The sequence below is a fragment of the Acomys minous genome, assembly GCF_964271855.1.
Source record: "Acomys minous genome assembly, chromosome: 9".
Lineage (NCBI taxonomy): Eukaryota > Metazoa > Chordata > Mammalia > Rodentia > Muridae > Acomys > Acomys minous.
This window is the reverse complement of record NC_140490.1, coordinates 17,251,004-17,275,729: the sequence shown is the minus strand read 5'-3', so window position 1 is coordinate 17,275,729 and position 24,726 is coordinate 17,251,004. Positions and strand designations below refer to the sequence as shown.

The 24,726-nt window shown below is 39.8% G+C and overlaps 1 protein-coding gene and 1 long non-coding RNA gene across 6 annotated transcripts in view; one reads left to right on the top strand and one right to left on the bottom strand.

Annotated features, from left to right (window-relative positions):
* Positions 1-8,047, bottom strand: part of LOC311605991 — a 52,920-nt gene extending 44,873 nt beyond the window's left edge. For both annotated transcript variants that reach the window (XR_014782142.1, XR_014782143.1), the window contains exon 1: positions 7,513-8,047. This is a non-coding gene — a long non-coding RNA (uncharacterized lncRNA). The remainder of the gene's footprint in view (positions 1-7,512) is intronic.
* Positions 1-24,726, top strand: part of PARG (poly(ADP-ribose) glycohydrolase) — a 106,952-nt gene that overhangs the window by 58,486 nt on the left and 23,740 nt on the right. For all 4 annotated transcript variants that reach the window (XM_084796854.1, XM_084796852.1, XM_084796853.1 and 1 more), the window contains 4 exons: positions 2,368-2,428; positions 5,890-5,965; positions 10,455-10,602; positions 22,956-23,034. In XM_084796854.1, the coding sequence (XP_084652980.1) occupies positions 2,368-2,428; positions 5,890-5,965; positions 10,455-10,602; positions 22,956-23,034 (364 nt within the window). The remainder of the gene's footprint in view (positions 1-2,367; positions 2,429-5,889; positions 5,966-10,454; positions 10,603-22,955; positions 23,035-24,726) is intronic.

Below are 24,726 nucleotides of genomic sequence, written 5' to 3'. Positions count from 1 at the left end.
TGTAATTCAAAGCAGTGTCAAGCTACTAGTTATTTTTACTAACATGTTTTAGATATAAATAAGTAATTGAAAGCTGCCTTTCCTATTTTGAGGATCTAACCATATATTACTTTTCTAAAAGCTAATTTACTTTACCAAGTTTTAAGACTTCATTTAATTTTAAGAAAAATCTAAAAGTTTTTGTTTGTTTAACTAGAAATATATAAACTCTCATAAGCCTTGGGATTTGGATTGAAGAAATAAATTATATATAAATAATTATAAATTTATATAAATAAATTTGCTTCCTTTCTGCCCCTTCCCCTCTGTGCATAGTAATTTACTTCTTTGCAGAAATACAGTTGTGTTTACTCTAGGTCTTGATGTGACTCCAGTGGCTGTAGGGAAATGAAAGCCTTGTAGTAGAGCCTGGAGTCTACTGTACAGACTTCTGAAGTCGGTTTAAAGTACTGTGATGCATTAAGCTCCAACACCATCGATGGAGGAAGTTTCATCACATTGTATATCTCTAAGAAGGAGAAGTCACTCAGAAATGGGGGACTGTCATAGGTGAGCTGACACATAAAACTGGCACATCTGTGCTCTTAGTCAAGGATAAATGAGAATCCAGCCTGGCTGTGCAGAAAGGACACAGTAGAAACTTACACATCTCAACCGTGACTCTGGATGGAGGAGGGGAGAATCTCTGAGAATTTGAACCATAAATTACAAGTGCCAGGCCTGCAATCCTACCTCCAGTGTGGGCTGGAAAGGCCTGCAACAGGATTTAATCCAGTGTAAGTGGAATGTAAAAGCACATGCCAATCTTTTGGGGGGAAATTTTACTTTATTCCAGACCCAGGCCTTGGCAGCTCCACTGTAAAATAGTATGCTACTTTTAGAAACTTAATATATGAAAGAAAAAACAAAACATAGTTTTAGAATGGATAAGACATGATTCTTGCAGGACCTACTTCACAGTTTTGTTAAACATGATGCACTTAATATTCATGATGAAGACTTCAGGACTATACGATATAATAGTCTTCTGAATTAAATTATTTTATATAGTTTAGAAATAAAGACTCTTAACTGGGCCTGGTGGCACATGCCCTTTAGTCCCAGCACTCGGGAAGTAGAGGCAGGCGGATCTCTGTGAGTTTGTGGCTAGCCAGGTTTACTGAGTGAGTCCAGGACAGCCATCACTATTGCACAGAGAAACCCTGTCACAAAAAAAAAAAAAAAAAAAAAAGAAGAAGAAGAAGAAGAAGAAGAAGAAGACTACTCTTATTGGTTAAGTAGTCTCTCCTTCTCTTGCTTTGCCTGCAGTGTTTATTTATCAGCTTCTCTTAGTCTCTCTTACATGTGAACTACGTTTGATGATCTCATTTCTCTGCTAAGTAGTTGAATGATAAGATAGATGTTGGTTTATTATGTGTGCACATTCCTTTTCCAGTGTGTGCATTACTTGGTTTCTTCTGAGTTTTAAGTATGCTATGCATATATCTTACATAATCTAAAGGCTATTTTAAGATCTGTGTTAACAAAAAATCCTGGCTCTAAAATCACTGCCCCCTGTAATATTCCTGTTGTTCTGCAAGTAAAAAATAATACAGAATTGTCCACAGGAATGAAAGAAATTCCACAGGAACAAAATTATTGCTGAGCTTTCACTGGACTCAACACCAAAACCGCTAATAGCTTCTGACATCTCTTTCTTATGCTTAAGAGCCTTTTTCCCCAGAAGAAAACAAACCTGGCATCAGCCTTTCAGTTTGTTCTTCTTTGGTCTGAGGCAGACAAATTACTTCTGGCCAGTTGACTTATTTTTTTGCTTATGACTAGAAAACAAAACAAAACTAGTAAATCTAGTCACTTTTTTTCTCCAGAATTATTGACTATATTATTAATATGTAATTTTGATTCTTTTTTAAGTCTATTGTTTTCTTAAAAACAGATTATCTTTTCCCTAAATTCCTAGAACACAGTAGTTCCTCCTTCTGGTAAAGTGCCTATTTGTCTGAGCAGTGCTATTGCCTAGCATCTAAGCCCGTAATGTGGTCTAAAGGATATGACCAGGAATTAGTTTCTGAATCTTAAATGTTTTTCATCGTTATTTTGATGCACAGCGGATCCTGTGTATCCAAGGACTCAGCATCTGCAGGTTCAGTAGGTCACAGCATGAGGATCATCTGAAAACGAGCGTGCACTCTGGATCCTCCTGCTTCTACCCTCTACACCAGTGCCGTGGTCACGACACATGCTGCTGCGCCTGCTTCTACTTAGTTTATAGGGGTTGCTAAGCATACTCTTTTGCTGAGTATATGTAAATTAAAATGTAATACTTTGTGGGTTTGTATGTGTTTTTTTCTTTTGTTACTTCTGTAGAACCTACTGGACTGGTGACATTTACACGACAGAGTCTTGAGGATTTTCCAGAATGGGAAAGGTAATAATAAAAATAATCATCAACCTTAGAATTATAAGGTCTATTTGATCTATGTGGGCAGTTGAGAAATTTTTATGGATTCCTCACTTACAGCAGTTTATTTCGTATGATTTATCTCGAAATTCTGAGCAGAATAACAGGCAGTCTCAATTAATGCACTTTTAATCTAGAGCAAACCTCCAATGACTAAAGAAAATGTGCCAGCTTTTTAAAGACAGAGAAAGATATGATAAAATGTACATTTTAGGTATGTATTTCATGTTAAGGAATGTCTCTTCATCTAGTGGTTGATACACACCTGTAATCCCAGCACCTAGGAAGCAAAGGCTGATCTCTGTGTGTTAGAGGCCAACCTGGTCTACAAAGCAGATCCAGGACAGCCAGGGCTACACAGAGAAACCCTGTCTTGAAAAAAACCAAAACAAAAGACAAAGAGAAATGTCTGTCATTTTTAATTATTTTCATAGTTTGTAGTTTTGTTCAGAATTAGTGATGAGGGAGAATATCTCTTATGGTAGTTAATTTGAAAGGACCTGTCTGTTTAGGTAATACTTTGGTCACCAGAGATGTTTATTAGTGAGGTGAAAACTTCAGAAGGCTGAATGCATGATAGAAATGATTTTTTTAATTAAAAATTTTATTTACTTATTATGTATACAGTGTTCTACCTGCATGCACACCTGCACACCAGGAATGGGCACCAGATCTCATTATAGATGGTTGTGAACCACCATGTGGTTGCTGGGAATTGAACTCAGGATCTTTGGATGAGCAGACAAGTGCTCTTAACTGCTGAGCCATCTCTCCAGCCATCCACTCTTCTTTTTTTGTTGTTGTTTTGTTTATTTGTTTTTCTTTTTGTTTTTGACACTACAATTAATGAGTCTGATTTGTAAAGTTCTTCAACATTTGACCTTTTCTCATACCTTAAAAGTGCTTTTGGGCCTGGAGAGATGGCTCAGTGGTTAAGAGCACTGTGTGCTCTTCCAAAGGTCCCGGGTTCAATTCCCAGCACCCACATGGCAGCTAACAACTGTCTGTAACTCCAGTTCCAAGGGATCTGATACCTTCACACTAATGTACATTAAAAAAAAAAAAGGTGCTTTCTTGACCTCTACTTCTAACATTAACACAAGTCTATACTAACTCGTTTTGGATCATAAACTTGCCTTTGACATACCTTGAATTCATTGATTCTCTTAAAATGTGGTGCCTAGAACTACACACTTTACTGTGCCTCCCTGTCCCTACTAAGTAGAGAGCATTGCTTTTCTTTTCTCTTCTACTATTCTGAGATACAGGAGTTAAGGAATACAGTGTGTTTTATTCACGTAGCAGTTTATCTAGGTACTTTATAGTACTCACTAACCTGGCACAAGTGTAAAGGGACCCAACATCGTCATGCTGTAGACGCTGGCATGGCTGCTTTGTGAAAGGAATACAGTAATTGCCCCTATGAGAGCAGTTCTCCCTTTAACTCTGAGAGGCAGATCCTAACTTGGCGCCTTTTAAGCTTATTTTTCCTTTATTGATGTCTTGTTTTAGCTGCTTCATGAATGAGTTGGGGAGGTGTGATTAAAATCAGTCTCCCAGACTCCATGGAACCAGGAAAGGGCATGCGTTTACAGAGGGCATGCATGTGAAGGAGAGATAGGGCCTGTGGTACTACTAAGAGTACAGGATTGATGGGGGCTTTCCTGATCTGATTCTGCCGTGCTCCAGTTAGCCCATTGATTATTAGCGGGTACTTTACCCAGGCTTAGTTAATCACAGAGGACCATAGTCTATGTCTTTGATTCTTGGAGCAAGGTGCAGAGTATTTGCAGAGACCAAAAGTGGAGAGCTACTAGGAAGGAATTATCAAACTGAGTAGCCATTCCCTAATTACAGTGAGAACTGCTACACGTCATTGCCAGTCATAGTACTCCTGATAGACAGCTCACAGATTTCTGGATCATGCCTCTTTGTCTTTTCAGTTGTGTCCTCATGGGCAGGCTTCCCTTTGAATAAAATGACTAGGAAACTAGGACCATGAAAGAGAAGTTAAAAAAAAAAATCTAATTGAGTTCCAGTCCCAGAACCTACGCCCACAAGTTGTCCTCTGATCTTTGCACAACTATTGTGGTACACAAAATAAATAAACAAAAATACAATAAAGTGTTATTATAAAACCAAATCTACTACTTTCTACAGAAGATTACATAATCCTTTCTAAAAGCATGATATCCTGTTAAGAGTTTTAATTAATGAGACGCTACTTGGGTTCAAGTCTGTATTGCTTTTTACTTACTAGCTTGAGTAAATCAGTTAAATGCTTTTTGTATTTTTCTTTTCTGTCTATAAACTTAGGTTATTCTGATAATTAAATGAGTTAATCCAAATAAAGCTTTTAGAATAGAAGTTGTATGAAATAATCTTATGTTAAACTTATCTGTCATCTAGTCTAGAGTTTGGCCACAAATATCTGTGGGCTCAAAACTCGGACATTAGTAAATCTCAGCAATAAATAGTATTTCTAAATTGTGGATGCGGGTGTGTGTTATTCTGTGTGTGTGTGCGCATGCTTATTCATTACCTACTCCAAGAACATAAGAGTGCTGTTTAAGTTAGCTTGGGTCTCATCTCTGTTATGTAATATAGCTTAAGTTTTTTTTTATTCAATAAGCAGTTGGAAGAACAATTGGAATCTACTAAGAAAAAAATAACATCTTAAAATGTTGTTAATGCAATGAAATTATCAACTTAATATAATACAGGCCAATATCTCAGTAACTATAGCTTATGAAAGAAACAGGAAATAATTGTGCTTTCTGAGTTCTTACTTACACATACTAGGTTTATCTGTTAAGAGGGTTAATATAAAGATTCTGTAGCTCAGAATTCCACTGGCACCCCTCCCTAAGCACTAGTTGTCAACCTAGTGAAAATAGGGCCCATTTAAGAACCATGCAGGTAATTGTCAAATTTTCCATAGTAGATTGCAAACCTTAGCATAATAATGAATTTTCATATACTTTCATTTTTGTATATTGAGAAAATTTTAAACTTTTTAAAAAAGATTTATTTATTATTATGTATACAGTGTTCTGCCTGCATGTACACCTGCAGGCCAGAAGAGGGCCTCAGATCACATTATAGATGTTTTGAGCCACCATGTGGTTGCTGGGAATTGAACTCAGGACCTTTGGAAGAGCAGGCGGCGCTCTTAACCACTGAGCCATCTCTCCAGTCCCAAATTTTTAACTCTTAATATCGTGTAGGGGAAATAATATTCTGTCCCATTTTAATGCAAATATGCATATTTTAGTGAGAAAAAAAATGAAGTATCAATACCAGGAGTGTTAACATTTATTTCTGGCTTTAGATTCTGGGTTGTTTCCTTTGTTTGTTCATAGTCATTTATATCTTCAGAGTTATGTGTTGTGAATTACTTTTCTAAGAAAGTATCTTTTACATTGTAGATGTGAGAAGCCCCTGACACGATTACATGTCACGTACGAGGGTACCATAGAAGGCAATGGCCGAGGCATGCTACAGGTAGGTAAACATCAGAAGAACGTGTGCATTTAAGAGTCCTTGCGCCAGGCGTGGTGGCTCACGCCTTTAATCCCAGCACTCAGGAGGCAGAGGCAGGTGGATCGCTGTGAGTTTGAGGCCAGCCTGGTCTACAAAGCGAGTCTAGGACAGCCAAGGCTACACAGAGAAACCCTGTCTCGAAAAACAAAACCAAAACAAAAAAAGACTCCTCTGGCCACATTCCTGCCAGGAAAGGAAATTTGAAAACCTGCTTGTCTCAAATTGATTTAATGCAAAAGGTATGGAAAAAAACAGAGAACAGATCACTTTGACAGCTGCTATTTGCCCATGTGTGCTCATGTGCCTCTTATAAAAGCTTTTGACAGGAAATTTCAAGATCTGAACAACATCAGTCCTTTTGGTTCGGACATTGATTGCGGAGTGACAAAAGATGACGTTCCCAGGGTATAGTCTTGACAACCTGTCAGCAGGCAATTTTGTTCTTTTTTGTTTAAGGGCTTGTTTTTGTCCTAAATCATGACTAGTTAGAGGTATTTTTGTGCCACCAAAAGCCTTATTTGGGTGTAGGAGGCCGACATCTAAAACTGATTGATAAAAGAGATTTCTTTCCCATATAGAGTTCTTTCAAAGCACACGATGTAGCTGTTTGTACTGTCTTTTCCCTGTTGAAAAGCAGGCAGTCCTGTCTGTTCCTTAACCTTTGCTATGAAGTTGTTACTATCATCACTTTTTTTCCAAGCCCTGAGAGAAGTGACTAAGAAGCTAGTCCTGTGATCCTAACACGTGAGAGTCCAAGACAGAAGCTTAATGGAGTCACGGACATATGTTCCCAAATAGCTAAAGAATCATATTCTTTCTAGAACAATCCTTCATGTAGGCATATTTATACATAACATCTTAAAAGAAGCACACTCTGTTTTCTGTTTATTTTGAGTTTTGTATGACAGGCTCTTACTGTGTTGCTCAGACTGATATTGGACTTGCTCTGTAATCCAAGGTGCTCTTAACCCTGTGAGCCTCCTGCCTTTGCCTTCTGAGTTCCAGGATTATAGGCATGCTCTACATTATTCATTTATGTTTTGTTTTACATCACTTTTTCATATTCATATGGTGACTAATGCCTGTAATGCCAGTATTTAGAAGGAGTGCTGCAAGTTCAAAACATAGCGTGTTCAAGGTCTGCCTAAGCTATAGCAGGACCCTATCTCAAGCAAACACCACATGTGTGTGCGCGTGCACCCCCACCCCCACCCACCCCCTATCTATGTAGTTGAAACTACATTTTAATTAATCATAAAATTTTTTTTCTAAATAATTTTTCAGTGTCCTTAAAAATTGTTCCAAATGAGTACCACTTTCTGCTGTGTTTCCTTTATGCGGTGCTTTCCTACATTAAAGTCTTGGATAAAATGGAAGAGGCATAACGTACCTAAACCCTAAGCAGTGGTAATGCTAGTTATCACCACAGGAATGCTGACCTCTCATTATAGAACAATTCAACAAGGAATCATTTACCAACAATCAGGGTTGCGATTCTCCCCACTTGCCTGCAAATCTTAAAGATGAAATCTGGAGCCCTGGAAGGTGAAAAGACTACTAGAAAGGCTTCTAGCAGTATTAATTGCTCTTTCTACCCCTGCTACAGCTCCCCAGGAGACCAGGGGATGTTGTATTGCAGTGCTCCAAAAGCTTGTTATGCAGCATATAAATTACATTATGTAGAATGTCGAATGGCAACAATAGAACCTCTGTAGGAGTGTTGTCATTTCTCTCTTTTCATCAAGTCACAATGCAGAAACTGAGTAATCTGAACAAGTACCTTTAAAGTAAGAGACTTAGGAAATGACTGGCTGATAATTAAGAAACACTCATGTGCTTTTGTGTTCGTGTACTGGAGCAGCTTTCTCACCTGTTACAGAGAGCCGCTTATTAGGAGCGTTTGTAAGTGCTAGATATTTTAGGGGTTTTTGTTTTGTTTTCTTTTCTTTTTTAAGCTCCTGCTTTAACAGTATTTCTGTGTCCACCTTTCAAGTAATGACTGTCCTTGGTCTTTTTGTCAAAGAGTGAACAATAATATCACATGGTATGCTTCCATAATTATTATCAAGCAATGCATAAGTTTAATAGATTATATCTTTATTCAGTTTACCTAATTCCAGTAAAAATCAAGTTATGTTGATCTCAAACTCCGTTTATATTCATGGATACCCTACAATGACAGACATGTAGTTGATTAGTTTTTCATTTCTCAAATGCTGTCCAGTTCATCTGAGATTGCTAGGTTTTGTTTCTTTGCTGTACTCTACCACGGCCCTATTTGAGGCCCTAGCAGTTACTCAGTAGTTATCTGGTTAAGTTCTTTGCTATTATGTTTACATCCTTTCAGTTAATTTTTGAAACTAAAACTGTGCCCTGAGTTATCTAAATAAAACACTGATCTAAGTTGCTAAATGAATCCTTCCCAAAATCTCAAAATTTGAGTAAAAACTTCTGTATACCCCAGACCGCCGTATCATCATCTGTAACCCCTTGTGTGGTGTCCTCCACATTGCAGGGATGACGGAAGAGCTGTTTGCAGTGCTCCCCATCAGCTGCTCACACCGTGCCCCTCTCCCCTCTGCCTGCAGGCTGATTCCGGGCCGAGTGCTGCTTCCTTCCGTAGAGCTGCACTGTCCTCCTTGTGCTCACATGGTACTTGATTCCACCATTGAGAAGGCACAGCGCACATACTCAGAGCTTCATTAGCAATGATTCATAATCTCTGTGCTTCAACCACGTCCAGATTGCCAATCCTTGGAGGCCAGGGACCACATACTTTCAGATAGATTTTTGTGGCAATGGGCATCAAACCCAGATCCTTGCACATGCCAGACAAGTCCTGTTTCACTGGGAGCTACAACTCCAGTCCTAGCACCTACATAACTTCTTATTTATCCCATAGGTCCCCAGCATAATGCTTAGTAAAAGTTTGTTAAGACATATCACCTAGTTCCAGAAAACTCATGTTTGTATGTAATTAGTCAATACTAGCTAGTATCACCGAAATCTTTTTCTTTCTATATAAGATAAATAACTATTCTGGAATTTTATTATCAATTTTAGTACTCTAGAGCACAAAGCCAAATATGTGGTTTTCTATATATTCATTTTAATAATTTGTCAGGATTTTCTAAGATCATATATATATATATCCCTTTATTAATTTTTGACTTTTCATATTTTTTACTGTACATAAGATTTGCATTCCTGCTTTACTCTTATATAAAATTGGCTTGGTATTTTCATTCTACTGCTTTAGAAAAATATGAACAGTTTTGAGGCCTCATAAAATAGTTGAAATTTTTCTTACAATTCATGATAAACTGTTTTTTAAAGGTTTATTAACTTATATAATTTATGTATATGAGTGCTCTATTTGCATGTATGCCTGCATGACAGAAGAAGACAGATCCCATTATAGATGGGCATGAGCCACCATGTGCTTGCTGGAAATTGAACTCTGGACCGCTGGAAGAACAGTCACTTAACCACTCTTGACCACTTAGCCATCTTTCCAGCCCATGATAAATTGTTTTACTTATGTGTCTGATTATGTATATTTAAGTTGTGTACATTTGTGTTGTGTGATCTAACTCTTTAGAATAATCCAAACAATCTAATTAATGATCTAAATAATCACTCTAGAGCTGAAGTAATGTGGCAGGCTGATTTGCACTCCTTTGAGGATCATGAATCTTCTGTAGGGAATCACTTGCCTACATCATGAAAGAGGAACAAGCATGCCAACGTAGACATACAGACTGAGTTACAAATATTAACTCAGTTCTTTGTTCTTATGCTTGATTTTTGCTTGATTTTACTTCCCCCTTCATTGAATATATTTTTAAAAAATAGTTGGTAGTATTCATGTAACTTGGCATGGGATTTAATTTGGAACAATAATTTTATCTCTTGCTGGACCATGGTGGCACACACTTTTAATCCCATCACTTAGGAGGCAGAAGCAGGTGGATTTCTGAGTCAGAGGCCAGCTAGGACAGTCAGGGCTACATGAAGAAAACCCTATCTCAAAAAACCTTTTTTTGGAAAAAAAAAATCTGTTTTTGAGGAAAAATAAGTGCTAAATATAAAGATTTAATTGTTTGAAAGTCACTTGAAATAGACAAAAGGGGGTTGAATAGTAGATGTAGGTAAATGATGTTGAAGCCTCAGCGCAAGACTAATTTTGATTTATGACCCCAGGGTCACAGACAAGGTTTTTGTTTAATATTTTATCTAAAAGTTCCATTTTCCAGGTTCCTTAGGAAGTTTTGGGACCTACAGAAATATGCAGAGGTGTTAGCTGTCCTAACTGTAGTCACTGCTTAGGAAGATCTGGGCACTGCTTTTCACAGGAAAGAGAAAGACTTGGTCCTGTAGTGTATGTGTTTCTGTGTCATGGCTGTAGGTGATTTAGACACTATTGAGACACTGCATTTTTTTCCAATAGGTGGATTTTGCAAACCGTTTTGTCGGAGGTGGTGTGACTGGTGCAGGACTTGTCCAGGAAGAAATCCGCTTTTTAATCAATCCTGAGTTGATTGTTTCACGGCTCTTTACAGAAGTGCTGGATCACAATGAATGTCTTATTATCACAGGTTAGTGTGTGTGTGCATGTGTGTGTGTGTGTGTGTGTGTGTGTGTGTGTGTCTGTCTGTCTGTCTGTCTGTCTGTCTGTCTGTGCCTGCAGAGGATCCCCATCTTGAATCCCTGCCACAAAGATTAAAAGCTGCCCATTCAAGGCATTTCTCTTCTGTGACTGTTAGACCCAATATTTTATTTTTATTGCACTTTATTTATTGGAGAGGGGATTGGCTTGTATGCCACAGGTCATGAGGAGGTCAGAGGACAACTTGGGAGTGTTGGTTCTCTCCTCCTACTATATGGGCTCCAGGGATTGAATTCGGGTTATCAGACTTGATGACAGACACTTCTCTCTAGTCATTGAGCCGTCTTGCTGGCCCTACTCCCGATAGTTTAAATTTATTATTTATGCTTGGGTTTTTTTATTGTTGTTATCTTATTTTCTTTAAAATATCTTGAGTAGTAATACTTTTTATTTGCCTCCCGTCCCCCGCCTGCGCCGCTTTTTTTTTTTTTTTTTTGGCGTATCTAAGCGGCACCTTTCATGTGGGTAACTAGAAGAGCATGCCTCCAGGAGCCAGACTTTCCGTCAGCTACAGATAACCTTTTTAAGCCTAGAGAACTGAACTGTGTTTTCTGTGGTTGCTTTGAGATTAGGATAGGAAACTGGAGTTCCTGGAATGTGAGAAATTGGAGTATTATTATAAAAGAAGCCTCCTATGACTTATATCAGATGTGTATAAAACTAAATTCCATGCAAAGAGGTGCATGATAAAGTCAAGTGTCACACTCTTGACCTCTGATAATTTGCAGGCAACCTCTAGGAGAGTATCTAATTTTTCACTTTGTTTTGCTCTCAGTCTTTGTCTTTTGACAATTTCTCTGGGTATGGATCTCTTTGATTTTACTTTACTTGAAATTCATTGGAGCTTCTGGAATGCTGAGATTTATTTTTGTCATCAAGTTTATTAAGTTTGTGGCCACTGCGTCTTTGATTTAATGTTTGGATGTGTGTGTTTGTGTATGTGCACGCATAGCTGTAAGAGGGTACATTTGCGTGTGTGCGCATATGCCTGTGGAGGCTGGAGGACAACTTCGGATACTGTCCTCAGGAACACTGTTCATGTCTTTCCAACACTGGGATCTCTCATTAGGCTGTACTGCCTGCCTGTAAGCCTCCGAGATCCACTTGGCTGTGCCTTCTCAGCTCTGGGATTGCAAGCATGTGCCACCATACCTACTTGGGTGCTGGGGATCAGACTCAATTTCTTTCTACCAAGTTCTTTGTCATCTGAGCCAAACTCCAGCTCTTGGGCCCTTATGTCTGAAAATATTCTTTCTGCCCCCTTTCTTTCTTTTCCAAGTAGTGTGCATGTTGGTACATTTGATGCTGTGCTAATCTCTGGATCTCCGTTCATTTTCTTCATTATTCTTTCTTTTCCTCAGACTCAATTAATTTTTGGTCAGTTCACTGATTCATTTACCTGCTGTAATCTACTCTTATTTTCTTCCATTGGATTTTTCATTTCCTTATTGTATTTTAAAATTCTAGAATCCGACCCGTAATTTGTCTCTATATTAAAGAAGTTTTCATTCTTTAATTTTCATTATAATTTTACTTATTTGTTGTGTTTGTGCATGCCTGCATGCATGCATGTGTACATGCCATGGTAGTTGGACATCAGAGGACATCTTCCAGGAGTCACTTTTCCTCTTCCACTCTGTGGGTTGTGGAGATCAAACTCAAGTCGTCAGGCTGGATGGCAGGTGCTCTTACCATTGAGCCATCTCGTGGCCCTAAGATAGCCAGGTGAGGATTATCAGTCTAATACTTTCCTTTAGGGCTAAGACATGGGTTTTGTTTGGTTTTCAGTTCTTCCAACAGATTTAAAATAACTGACTGGTTTACCATTGACTACTTTATTCCTTGAAGTGGGCATCCTGTCTTATTCTTTACATGTGTCTGTGTTGTAGTTGATGATGAGCTCTGAACATTTTAAATAGTGTAGATTAGATTCCCTATCAGAATTACTGTTACCAGCTTGTATTGTTGACTTCATTTCTTCTCTACACAAATTCTGTGGTGTCTATACTCTGTGTTGAGTGTCATCACTAAGGTTTCTGTTGGGTTTATTAGTGGTTAAGGAATGGTTGCACAGGTTTTCTAAGTGACTGGAATCAGTAAGGTTTTGCTTTGTTGAAGTGCTCTCTGTGTGCCTGCTGACACCATCAGCCTTCCACCAGGGCTCTGACGACACTGTGCAGCCTGAGTGTCTTGCTTCCATAAAGCCTCAAGATTGGGCAAAGGGGAAAGCTAAAGGCTTTCTCAGGTTTTCCTGGGCATTTGTATCACACGGACTTCTGCTTTCCCAGGAATGTGCTAGAGCTTCCCCAAGCTCCTTGTTGACAAGTTGCTATCAGCTTTCCTTGGATGTTTTGGTTAGTCTATTTTTTGCCCTCTGTAGTGTCCTTGGTCAGTAGGGACCTGTGCTGTCTTCATCTAGCTCTTGAAGACTGAGCTTTTCACACTGGGCAAGCTCCAGGTTTGTGAAGTCAAGACAGCTTTCTGCATGAGATCTCCTCAGGAAAAATGTCTAATGGCCGTTTTCAGAAAATGGGACTTTGAAGAAACTTCAACATTCTTCCATCTTCTCTGGCAGCTTCTGGGCTGCTGATTTCCTCAATAGTTATGGCTTGAAAGTTCTCTTGCTTCAGTCTCCACAAGCCCCCCTGGTTAGTTGGCTCTTTCGGTCTTCTTGTGAGGCTCTGGTCCTTTCTAAGTGTTTCTTCCACAAGACTCCCTGTGCTCCACCCCATGTTTTGCTGTGGGTCTCTGCATCTGGTTCCATCAACTGCTAGGTGGAACCACTCAGAGGACAGCTGTGCTAGGCTGCAGTCTGCAAGCATGGCAGAGTATCATTAATAGTCTCAGGTGCTGGCTGTCTTCTGTAACTGATAGGCAGCTTGGTCTTCATATGAGTCCTCTAGTAAGGCAACTGAGGGATGACTCTGACATGGACTCTGTTGCCTGCCTTTTAATCACTTTCCTCTGGTGGGGCTGCCTTGCCAGGCCATAGGGGAAGTCCTAATGCAACTGGATATGCTGGGGTGAGTGAGTGGGGTCTCCTCTTCTCTGAGGAGTAGGGGAGGAGAGATAGGAGAAACAGGGAGCAGGGATGGGACCTGGAGGAGGAGGGAATAATTAATAAAGTGAATAATTAATAAAATAAAAACTGAAAGTAAAGTTATCATGCTGCTTTCAAGAATGACCTCACATCAGTTAGACATTTGTACCCATGTGATCTGATGGTTTGGTGAGGTAAGGCAAACAACAAAATGTATTTTGCTTATGTGGGAAAATAAAATTAGAACCTCAGCAAAGGAATTTCTTCTTAGAACCTTAGTTTGTTACTTCAAGTTAATAAGATGAAGAATTTCTTCTGGAATTCTAACGTTGTTTCCAAATTGTATTGAATTGGAAAGATACACCCCTATATTCACAGCATGGTCTCAGCGCCTTATTGTTTCTGTCTGTAGTTGTTGATTACCATGTAGGTACATAAGATAGATTGGGAAGTTACTGCGGGGAGGAGAAGGAAAGTGAGGGAAGGACAGCTGAATGCCCACTGTTGGCAGCTGAACACTGAGCATTTGCCGGTGCTCTTTTCATGAGCTGTGGAAGTCGGCACTTGCTGTTCCTATCACCCATGTATGTGATGATAATTTTTTTTAATTTTTTTAATTTTTAGAGGATTTGAATTGAAGACTAACAACAAAATATTCCATTAATTTTCCAGAAGAATTTACATCCTTAAAAAAATAGGTTAATTAACTTTGGTAAAATGCTGGGCACTTAAATTCAAAGCTAGTTTGTTTCATTTGCTTTAATTCTCTTATGGTAGAAAAAGAATCTTATTGGCCATTAATGCTACAGTAAGTAAGGGATGTCTCTTTCCCTGGGATAGTAGAAGGAAAACACCAATGTGTCCCTCTCTGTCTCTCTCCCTCTTGCCTCCATCCCTCTCCTACTTACGGTATCTTGTCTCCAGCCTAAGAAAGGACCACTTGGGATTATCAGTGATCTCTGACTTGCCTGCAGCTATTATAAAACGAATGAATTGTAGATTTGTGGCTGTCTTTCAGATCTGTGATTACCTTAAGCTAAGGACATTTGGGTGACTTTTAACTCAGCATTTTCCCCACATGCACTTAACTTTATTACAGTGCTTCCTAATTAATATCTGTGATGTGATGTTCCCTTAATGGAAATGACCATTTCATCATCTATTTGGTATCTGGATTTCTGCCATCTCCCTTCTTAGGAGACTCTTAACCATGCACTGCAATTTATCTGCCTGATCAATTCCATTCCTTCAATGATGCAGCCAAGCTCAGTGACCTAATGGCTGTGACTGTGCTGCCTGAATCTGTAGAAGAGTTTGGAGAAATTGGAAGTAAATTAAATTTGTCATCATTGTGGGACATCTGGTTGCTATCAGACTTTTAAATGATTATGAAGCAGGTCATGCAAACAGACAACTACTTTTGTTCAGACGGTGTTATTTCTGTTTGCTGTGATTCACCCTATAGTAGCTATGAGTTAAAGTATGATGGAGTAAAAGAATGAAACATCTGGAATGCAGCTTCAGTATCAGTTCCTAGGTGGCGCTGCAGGGCTCTCCTCTTGCTTCTGTCTGGTGAGCACATAAAGCAAATGCCTGCCCTTACTAGAGATGAAACTTCATGAGCAGAATAGTTAGTTTACATAAGAGTTACACAGCAGTGTGTCAGAGCATCGGACTGTCTAGACTAACCAGAAGTAAACCACTGCTTATGATTCTGTGCCATCTTTGTGAGGGGCATCATCACTATAGAAACAGCCCTTTGCTCCCTGACTCTAGACTTTTGGGAGAGATCTGAGTTCAATTGGAGTTTTCTAGAGTGTTTAGAGATCAAATGTTTTGATTTTGCTTTGTGTTTCGAGACAGGGTTTCTCTGTGTAGCGTTAGCTGTCCTGGACTTACTCTGTAGACCAGGCTGGCCTCAAACTCACAGAGACCCACCTGTGTCTGCCTCCCTGAGTGCTGGGATTAAAGATGTGATTCCAACTGAGATCAAATGTTTCTATGCTACATATCTTTACAAAATAATAACTGTGGAGACTGAAGGCAAGAGTGTTACATCTATCTACTCCGTAGAGTAGATGGCATTTATATAAACTGCCTGCCCCAGGGCACAACCCACTGACAAGTAAAATTCATTAATTTCCTAATATTTTCCCCAGTTCACCATAAGCTTTTATTAATAGTAAGAGAAACTAAATTTAAAACTCATGGCCAGGCGGCGGTGGTACACACCTTTAATCCCAGCACTCGGGAGGCAGAGGCAGGTGGATCTCTGCAAGTTAGAGGCCAGCCTGGTCTACAAAGCAAGTCTAGGACAGCAAAGGCTACACAGAGAAACCCTGTTTCAAAAAAACAAAACAAAACAAAACAAAAACCAAAAAAACCCCAAAAACCAAAAACAAACCAAAAAACCCCCAAAAAACTCATAATGAACTTTTGATAAGATTTTCCCTTAAGTTACGGTCAATTTGGCCTAATAGTGTTGTCGTCTAATAGCCACAAACCACTCAAACACCAGTCTGATGTTGGGTGTTTGATATTGATGATTTATTGAGCACCAATTCCAGGCAGACCACCGAGGGCCACAGAAAGGGCTCGGGAGCCAAACTGTGACTCGGTCTGTCTTTCCAGCAAGCTTTTTATAAGAGCAGAGGGCAAGGAGTGGGAAGTGTTGCATTTTGGCCAACAAATTATTATCTGTTAACTTCCCCCCCCCCCGCCCCCCCCCCCCCCCGGTTTTTCAAGACAGGGTTTCTCTTGTAGTCCTGGCTGTCCTAGACTTGCTTTGTAGACCAGGCTGGCCTCAAACTCAAAGAGATCCACCTGCCTCTGCCTCTGCCTCCTGGGTGCTGGGATTAAAGGCATGTGCCACCATGCCTGGCTAGTTAACTTTTAAAGTGAGGTGGTAGTTAAGGTCTTTCAGATGCATCCAGGGTGTAACCAAGTGCATAGATAAAACAAAGCATGAGTAGTAACATCATTGTGTCACAGGAAGACATTATTCTTGACCCTTTAGATTATTCAGTGTCAGCAGTATTGAGCGAGCGAGCATAGCCTGAGAATTTGACCTTAATTTTACCATATAATCAAGATGGAGACTGGGAGCAAAATGACTGTGGCTACAGTCTAGGCAAAAGGCCGAAGCAGATCTCAACAGTAGTAGTCTGTCACGAGGCAGACAGCCTCACTGATTCAGAAGCTTCTGTCTTCGTGGCTCTTCCTACTGTTTGCTTTTATACATCCATCATGGCTTATTAATAAATTTGAATTTGAAATACATTAAAAGCATTCATTTTTCAAGAGTGATATTAAGTATAAAACTTGTCTACTTACAAAACCAAAGGTTCAATTTGCTCAGAGCAGAAGGATGCATTAATCTCTCACCCCCACCTCCCCACCCATGCAAAGGAACTATATCTACGCTTATTGCTCCTTGAAAAGAAGGCTGGCGTTGTCGTTACTTGAGGTAGAAACATAACAATTGCTATTTTATAGTTTTCAACTATTTTTTTAAAAGACTTTTAAAAGTCACACCAGGTGTTTGCATAATTACAAGATCAAAGTAGGCAGCTTTTGTTGTTATGAACAGGAAAAGTGAGGCTTGTCTACTAGTAGGCAGAAAATAGACAACATAAATGAGTGCTCCTGGTTGGCCTTTAGATGCCCTTAGGCCGATAGACTAGAAGAAGGCAAACACCCAGAGAAGAGTGTAAGGGAAGTTTTGGGTTCTTTGTAAACTCAGCTGTCTTGTGTAATATGTTTTTGTTCTAACCCAACGTCTGGGATTTTAGTTTGAGTTTTAGCTTGTCCACACCTGTTTATTGTCTTGTGAGGGTGTGGCTTTTGCCAGCTGGTGAGGCCTTCCTCCTACTGTACTGAGGGGCGTTGTCTAGGACTCTGAGGAGGTGAGCGAGAGCACAGAGCGAGCAGCAGCGCTAAGGGTAGTGTGTAGCAGTTTGAGGAGACCGGAGAATGACAGACTCAGAGAACCTTCAGGTTCTCAGCGGCTCGAAGCAGACCGCTGGCTGTGTCTGCTGTTGACAGAGTATAGAACCCAAGTGACCTTAAACTGCCGGGAGAAATAATCGGGCTCCCTCTCCCCACTAACCTCTCTACGTAGGCTTGGGAGGTTGAAGCCTAAACACCCCAAATAAAGTAGAGTTTAAAAGGAAGAGTGCTACATAGGAGAGTCACTTTTGTTTACTCTTTGCAAAGTTAAGCTCATTGACATGGTTTTGAAGGGGTTTTAATTTGTCTTACTTAGTTTTCTAAGCGATCTGGTGAGGTGGAAGAGTGAGCACTAATTATAACCCTGAGTTTCAGATGATGTGGTTAGCCAAGGTCACATGACCAGTGTCACTTCACCCCGGAGTCCCATGTTTCCTAGTGTCAGTGTGGTGCTCTCTCAGCACTCTGTGTGTCTTTGAGGATGTGGTTCTCTTTTCTCAGGCGTTGTCTTGTGGGGTCATACAGGCTGCGCTAGGCATCCCAGCAGTGCCTCTGCCTCTGCCTCCTGCCCTGCTGCTGGCTGTGAAAGTGAGCTGCTCGAGAGCCCATTGTGTAGCCCTATAGGGTATACCTGACCGTACTCTTGTAACGTCAGCTCACATCCTGCTCACTTGTTACACTTACGCTCTGTGGATGTGGTTATTTTAGTTTTGACACAGGGTTTCTCTGTGTAGCCCTGGCTGTCCTGGAATTGCTTTGTAGACCAGGCTGGTCTTAAACTCACCTGCCTCTGCCTCCTGAGTGCCGAGATTACAGAGGTGGTACTGTGGCTGTTGTATACACAAGGGCATTCAGCTCTACTTATAGATCCAGAAAGGTCCTGAACAACAAATAGCAAGGACATTAGAGTTGTTTTCTTGGTTTGTAGCATTAAAAAAAAAAATCTAAGTAAATTAATGGTATTAAATACTTTAAAATTATTTTAAGAGGTGGTATGCTAAACAGTAAGTTAGAAACTGTAGTGTTTAACCTTTATTATGAGAAATTATGTCATGTACCAGTCTTTTCATAATGTTACATAAATATAAATCTCTTCTTTACATGTATATAATATATTTAGAAGAAACTTCAAACTTATTCAGTAGTCACAAGAAAAATATATTGAATTTTCATTTGGGGGGATCTTACTTTGGAACTCAGGCTTTCCTTGAATTCAGGATCCTCCTGCCTCAGCTTCCTGAATTCATGTTACCACACTGAGCTTTCCATATACTTTGTTAGGCTGTACCAGCTTACCTCTGTTCTTGTCAATTTTCTTTTCCTCAAATATTTAAGAGTATGTTGGAGACATCCAATCACTATGCACCATTTTACTCCTAAATATTTCATCTATATTTCTAAAGCTTAGTGAGTCCACCTACCCAGGCTTGTCATGTGTCGGGGTGTGTAGTGGCTCTGTGCATCCCTCCCTCTGGGTGAGCTCCCTGCCTACTGTTCTGCGTAAGCCCCACTGGGTTTGTTTCTCCCTGTTAATTTACTTTGGGACCACCCCCCTTTCTTTCTCTTTTTGTTTGTTTGTTTTCAGGAAGAGTCTCATTCTGTGGTCTAGGTATCCTCAATCTTGAGGTGATCTCCCAACCTCTGCATAAGACACTGTGCCAGGCTTGTTTGTAAGGTTATTATGGGTTTGTGTTAGCTCAGCTACAGCCTCTGTGTACTCAGTCAAACACTGAATTCATGTGTTGCTGTAAAGATAATTTATAGATGTGATTAAAAGTCCACAGTAGTTACCACTTAAGGGAGATTATTTGCCTTAATCTGTGAGGGTCTAGTTCAGTCAGTTAAAAGGTAGACTTCCCAGAAGAAATCCTCTTGTGGACAGCAGCTGCTGCCCATGTCTCAGAGTCCCAGCCTGCTTGTTAAACCTGCTTATTTAGTTCCCACAGTTGTGTGAGCCAAGTCCTTGCAGTAAATCTCTTCAAATGAATCTTATTGCTTCTGTTTCTGTGGCTGGCCTTGACTGATATGCAGCTATTGTGAGTAAACCTGCTATGAATATTTTTCTGAGCAATTTTTTTTTCTTTCTTTCTTCTGCCTTCCCCGCCCCCCAAGACAGGGTTTCTCTGTGTAGCTCCGGCTATCCTGGATTCACTTTGTAGACCAGGCTGGCTTTGAACTCACAGAGATCTGGCTGCCTCTGCCTCCTTGAGTACTGGGATTAAGGTGTACACCACCACCACCCAGCTGCAATTTTTTTCTAATCTTATTTTTATTTCACATATTTGGGTGTTTTGCTGGCATCTCTATGTATGCATCACTTGTATTCCTGATGCTGGAAGAGGCCAGGAGAGGGCATTGGATCGCTGGAGCTGGAGTTACAGCTGGTTTTGAGATGTGGGTGTTAGGAATTAAATTTGAGTCCCCTGGAAGAACAGCCAGTGCTCTGAACCACTGAAGAACTATCTCCTTTCTGTACAGTTTTTTATTGTACACATTTTTGTTTTCTATTGGTAAACACCTACAAATTACTTTCCAGATCAAACTGTTCATATTTAATTTTATAAGAAATTGCCAAACTGGGAGGGAACTGGATGGGAGAGGGGGTTGGGGATCAGGTATAAGAAGAGCTACAGGGAGGTAGGGAGGGACTAGGAGAGAACAGAAATCGGTAAAAGAAAAATTATTTTAAAAATATATGCATATATAAATAAAAATCTTCCCTAGTAATATAGTATTATACTACACTGAAATATCTCAAGGATGTATTGAGGATTTCTTTCCTAGATGTTTCAACCATATTTCAAATGAAATGGTATAAATTATAGCTGTGCTGGTAGAAAGAAAGCTACCAAATGCCTTTCAGTATGTTTCAAACCCGTAGAGCCATTACGAAGTTTAGACTGGCTCCATACATATAGCTAATTCAGAACAATAACTACAGTACTTATTACAGGATTTTAAAAGTCATCATGGTAGATACAGTGTCTACCATGGTAATGGTAAGGGTGCTTACATCTACTCATCAGAGGAATTTCATTACATTGAAATCTTGAGTTTACAATTCTTTTTTATATTTCCATCACACAATTGAAAGTGGCACTTTGAGTTAGCTCATGTTCTTCTTTATATAACACTTGATATAAAACTTGTCCTTTACTCCCAGATACATTATCTGAAAATAAAAATACTCATTCTTTTCTTGTGACTTGGAAAAAATTTGTCATACTATTTTTCAAAATTATTATGCCATGTTGTTTTACCAGCACTATATGATATTTCTACTTGTTCTGTTTCCTTGTCAGCCTTTAGTGTGACTTTTTTGTTGTTTGCTCATTTGGTTGTTTGAGACAGGATATTACCCTGTAACCCTGGCTGGCGTGAAACTCACAAAGATCCATCCACCCTCAGCCTCCGAGCACAGGGAGGAACAGTGTGTGCACCACAACTAGCCCTTATTGTGGCCATTTTTATTTTAGCTGTACATGGAGAATTTTACAGCAACTCACTGTGGTTTTAATGTGATTGCTAATGATTAATAATTTTAAGCATTATTTTATAAGGCTGTTAGCCAACTGTGTACTTCCTGTGTGAGTGTGTGTTCATAATTTCTGTCCACTTTTGTAAGTTGAGTTGTGTTTCTCCTCATTTCGTATTTGTTTTGCTGAGCTGGGGTCTAAGCACTGGGCTTACACATGCTGGAAAGGGCTCCACCCCAAACGCTGCTTCCGTAGCCCTGCTTGGGTCTTACTGTTAGTGTGTGAGGCTTCTTCAGATGCTCTGAGTACAAGTCCTCTGTCAGATACTCGTCACTGTCTGCTTTCCCTAAAGGTGTTTTATCAACAGCAACTTGAGTTTTGATCTGGTTTTCTTTCATTTATAAGTTCTGTGGTCACAGCCTTTCTTTTTTTCTTTCTTTTCTTTCTTTCTATCCAGTTGAAGACTTCTCTGGCTAAGCAGAGTGAAGCTCTTCTCCTGTGTAGGTTGCGTTTGTTTTTTGACATAGGGTCTCTCATCGCCCTGTTTGTCCTCCTGATGCTCTAGCCCCCACCTCCCAGTGCTGAGATTGGGGCTGGACTCCCCTGTTCTCTCTGGGGATTTTATAACTTTATGTTTATGTCTATTCTGTCAAAATGTTTATTCATGAGGTAGCTTTTGAAACCTGTATTTTTATATGAATTATCTTACTGTTCTAATATTTGGGGTAAACTATCCTCTCCTGTATGTCTTACTGTAGTCCCTTTATGTACAGTTAGTTAGGCTGTGGTCTCTATTTTGTTTTGTAGGTCCTTCCCACATCCTTTCTTAGGCCTAGATCCAGGAACTGTTGAAGTACAATAATTGAGCGCCCCAGGTTTTGTTTTGTTTTGTTTTGTTTCGTTTCGTTCTCCTTCCTTCTTTGCTGGCAGTGAAGTCACAACACAAACATCCCCAGTTTAATTACTATTTTTTAAACACATGCTGCTGTACCTGTAGCCCCATGAGTTTAAGTCAGTCTGAGCAGTACAACACTACTCTCAGGGTCAGGAAGTGGGGGACGACTGTGGAATTGGCATTGTTGTTGGCATTGAGATGAATATATAGATCAAGAATTAACCCCGTAATAACACTGACTTTTCTACTTCAAAAGAATGCTCTATTTCTCTGCTTGGGTATTTTTGTCATCTTTGAGTTTTATATATCTGTTGCTAAGTTTTATGGTAACTTATGTTTTTGTTACTGTGTTTAATGGATGCTTGGTATTTTGTTTTCTTGTCTGCTGCAAATGTACAGAGACATCTTTGACTTTATTATTTATGATTTTTTTTTGCCCTCGCTCCACTCTTAGCAATTCTTTGGGATTTGTAGTATACACAATGATGGCATGTGCAAGACGTTTTATGTTTTATTTTGTTTTTATGTTATTTTGTGTTGGGGTCAAGCTCAGGGCCCTGTTCATGTCCTGCCATGGAGCTGCTTCCCCAACCCTTCTTATCTTTTTCCATTCTTTGTGTTTTATTTCTTTTCTTGGGTTGTTGGGCCAGTGGCAGCAGGGGTTGGGGGTGGTGAGTGGGTGGACCTACCTATCCTTCAGGTACAGTGCTGAATAGAAGTAATAAGAATAATAGTGTCCAGCCTGGTTTACGGAGTGAGTTCCAGGACAGCTGTGTAGAGAGACCCTGCCCAAAAGGAAAGGAAAGAAAGAAAAGAAAGAAAAGAAAAGGAATGATACTTTCACCTTATTGGTCATCTTAGTTAGAATGCTCTCACCATTGAGTCTGAAGTAAGTGATGTTAATAATAGTCTTTTTGTTCCAGGTACTGAACAGTACAGTGAATATACCGGCTATGCCGAAACTTACCGTTGGGCCCGGAGCCATGAAGACAGCAGTGAAAAGTGAGTGTTTCTGATTTTAGTATTGTGTGCCTGAAACTAAGGGAGTATGTGCTTGACTCTGCACTCTGCTCCTTCCAGAAATGTATTATTTTCACTTAGAATACTATTTTCATACAATATATTTTGATCATATTCTTTCCCCTTTCCCAATATCCTAGATCCTCCCTACCTCCATACCCATCCAACCTCATGTTCAGCACCCTCCCCACAACAAAACCCACAAAACCCACAAAAACAAGAAAAAACTAGTGAAGTCCATTTTCTGATTGTCAGCTGTTACTGGGCATAGGACCATGGAGCTTGTCCTGGAGTATGGCTGACATACCTGGCAATACTCCATTGGAGAAAAATGATTTACCCTTTCCCAGTAGACTTCAGGTGCAAAGAACTGCCTGTCTAGGGCTGGAGCTCTGTGCCCACCTTCCCTTCTCACTGCTGGGTCTTGGTCTGGTTTGACTTCGTGCAAGTCTTGTGCATGTTGTCACACTGTCTGTGAGTTCCTATGTATATCTATCCTTTTATGTCTGGAAAACACTGTTTCCTTGGAATTATTCATCACCTCTGGCTCTTAGAATTTTTATTCTCCTCTTCCATATAGATCCATGAGATTTGACAGAGATTTAATAAAGACATCCCATTTGAGACTGGGTGTTCCAAAGTTTCTTACTCACTGCACATTGACCAGTTGGGGGTTTCTGACCTTACCAATGTCAGTATAGATACCATTTCATGGAGTAGGCCTTAAAGCCAGTCAGAAAGTGGTTGGTTGCTCCTGTAACATTTGTGCCACTGTTATACCAATATGTCTTGCAGGCAAGTTGCTGTTGTAGGCCACAGGGTTTGCAGCTGGGTGATATTGATGATGACTTTTCCCCTCCGGTAGTGTGCAGAGTACCTTCCGCACCACGATCGCTAGTCAGTAAGGGGGAAGCTTCTAGATTGGCACCAGCTCCGTTTCTCCATGTTCGATGACATAAGTAAGTGTTGTCTTCAGCACTAGGCTCTTACCGTTGTGGAGACGAACCAAAGCCTCAGGAATAGCCTGTAGTGTTTGAGGGATCCATGGGACCCTTTTTGGCCAACAACTTCACAAGCTCTAACCCATTCCTTACACTGGAGGTTTTACTTGGTGACATAAGATGTTTCTAGTTGAGGCATTATCTCCCCCATTATGTGGTAACTCCATTTAAATTATTTTAAAATTCAGTATCTCAGATTTTTGCAAGACAAAACAGTATTGCCATGTCCTACACACTAAATAGAAGAATAAAAATTCAAAGTTTGAGACAAAAACCATCAGGGCATAATTCTCCAACTTTTTATCTCTAACCTATAGAGGTTAACTTCCAAGCCCAAACTTAGACTGAGTTCTAATTAGAGTTTAGAGTCTTTGACCAGCTTATTTAGCTATTCTTAACTTTTCCATGTTATCAGATACATGAGGGAATGTGTGTTGGGACAATTTGCTTGGTGCCACATAAAAGTTGACAGCAAAGCCTGAAGTGAATATTGTTGCTCCTGTCCCCTTTCTTCTTGAAATAGACTTCATATGTTAGCATCCTTGCTTACTCACTAAATGATAGACAAACCTTATTTACCAGATGGGGAGGGAAATCACTTTGTGTTTCATGTTTTAATGAAAAAAGCATTCTGGCAAAAGGAGTCAAATGTACCTATATTACAGTCTTACTA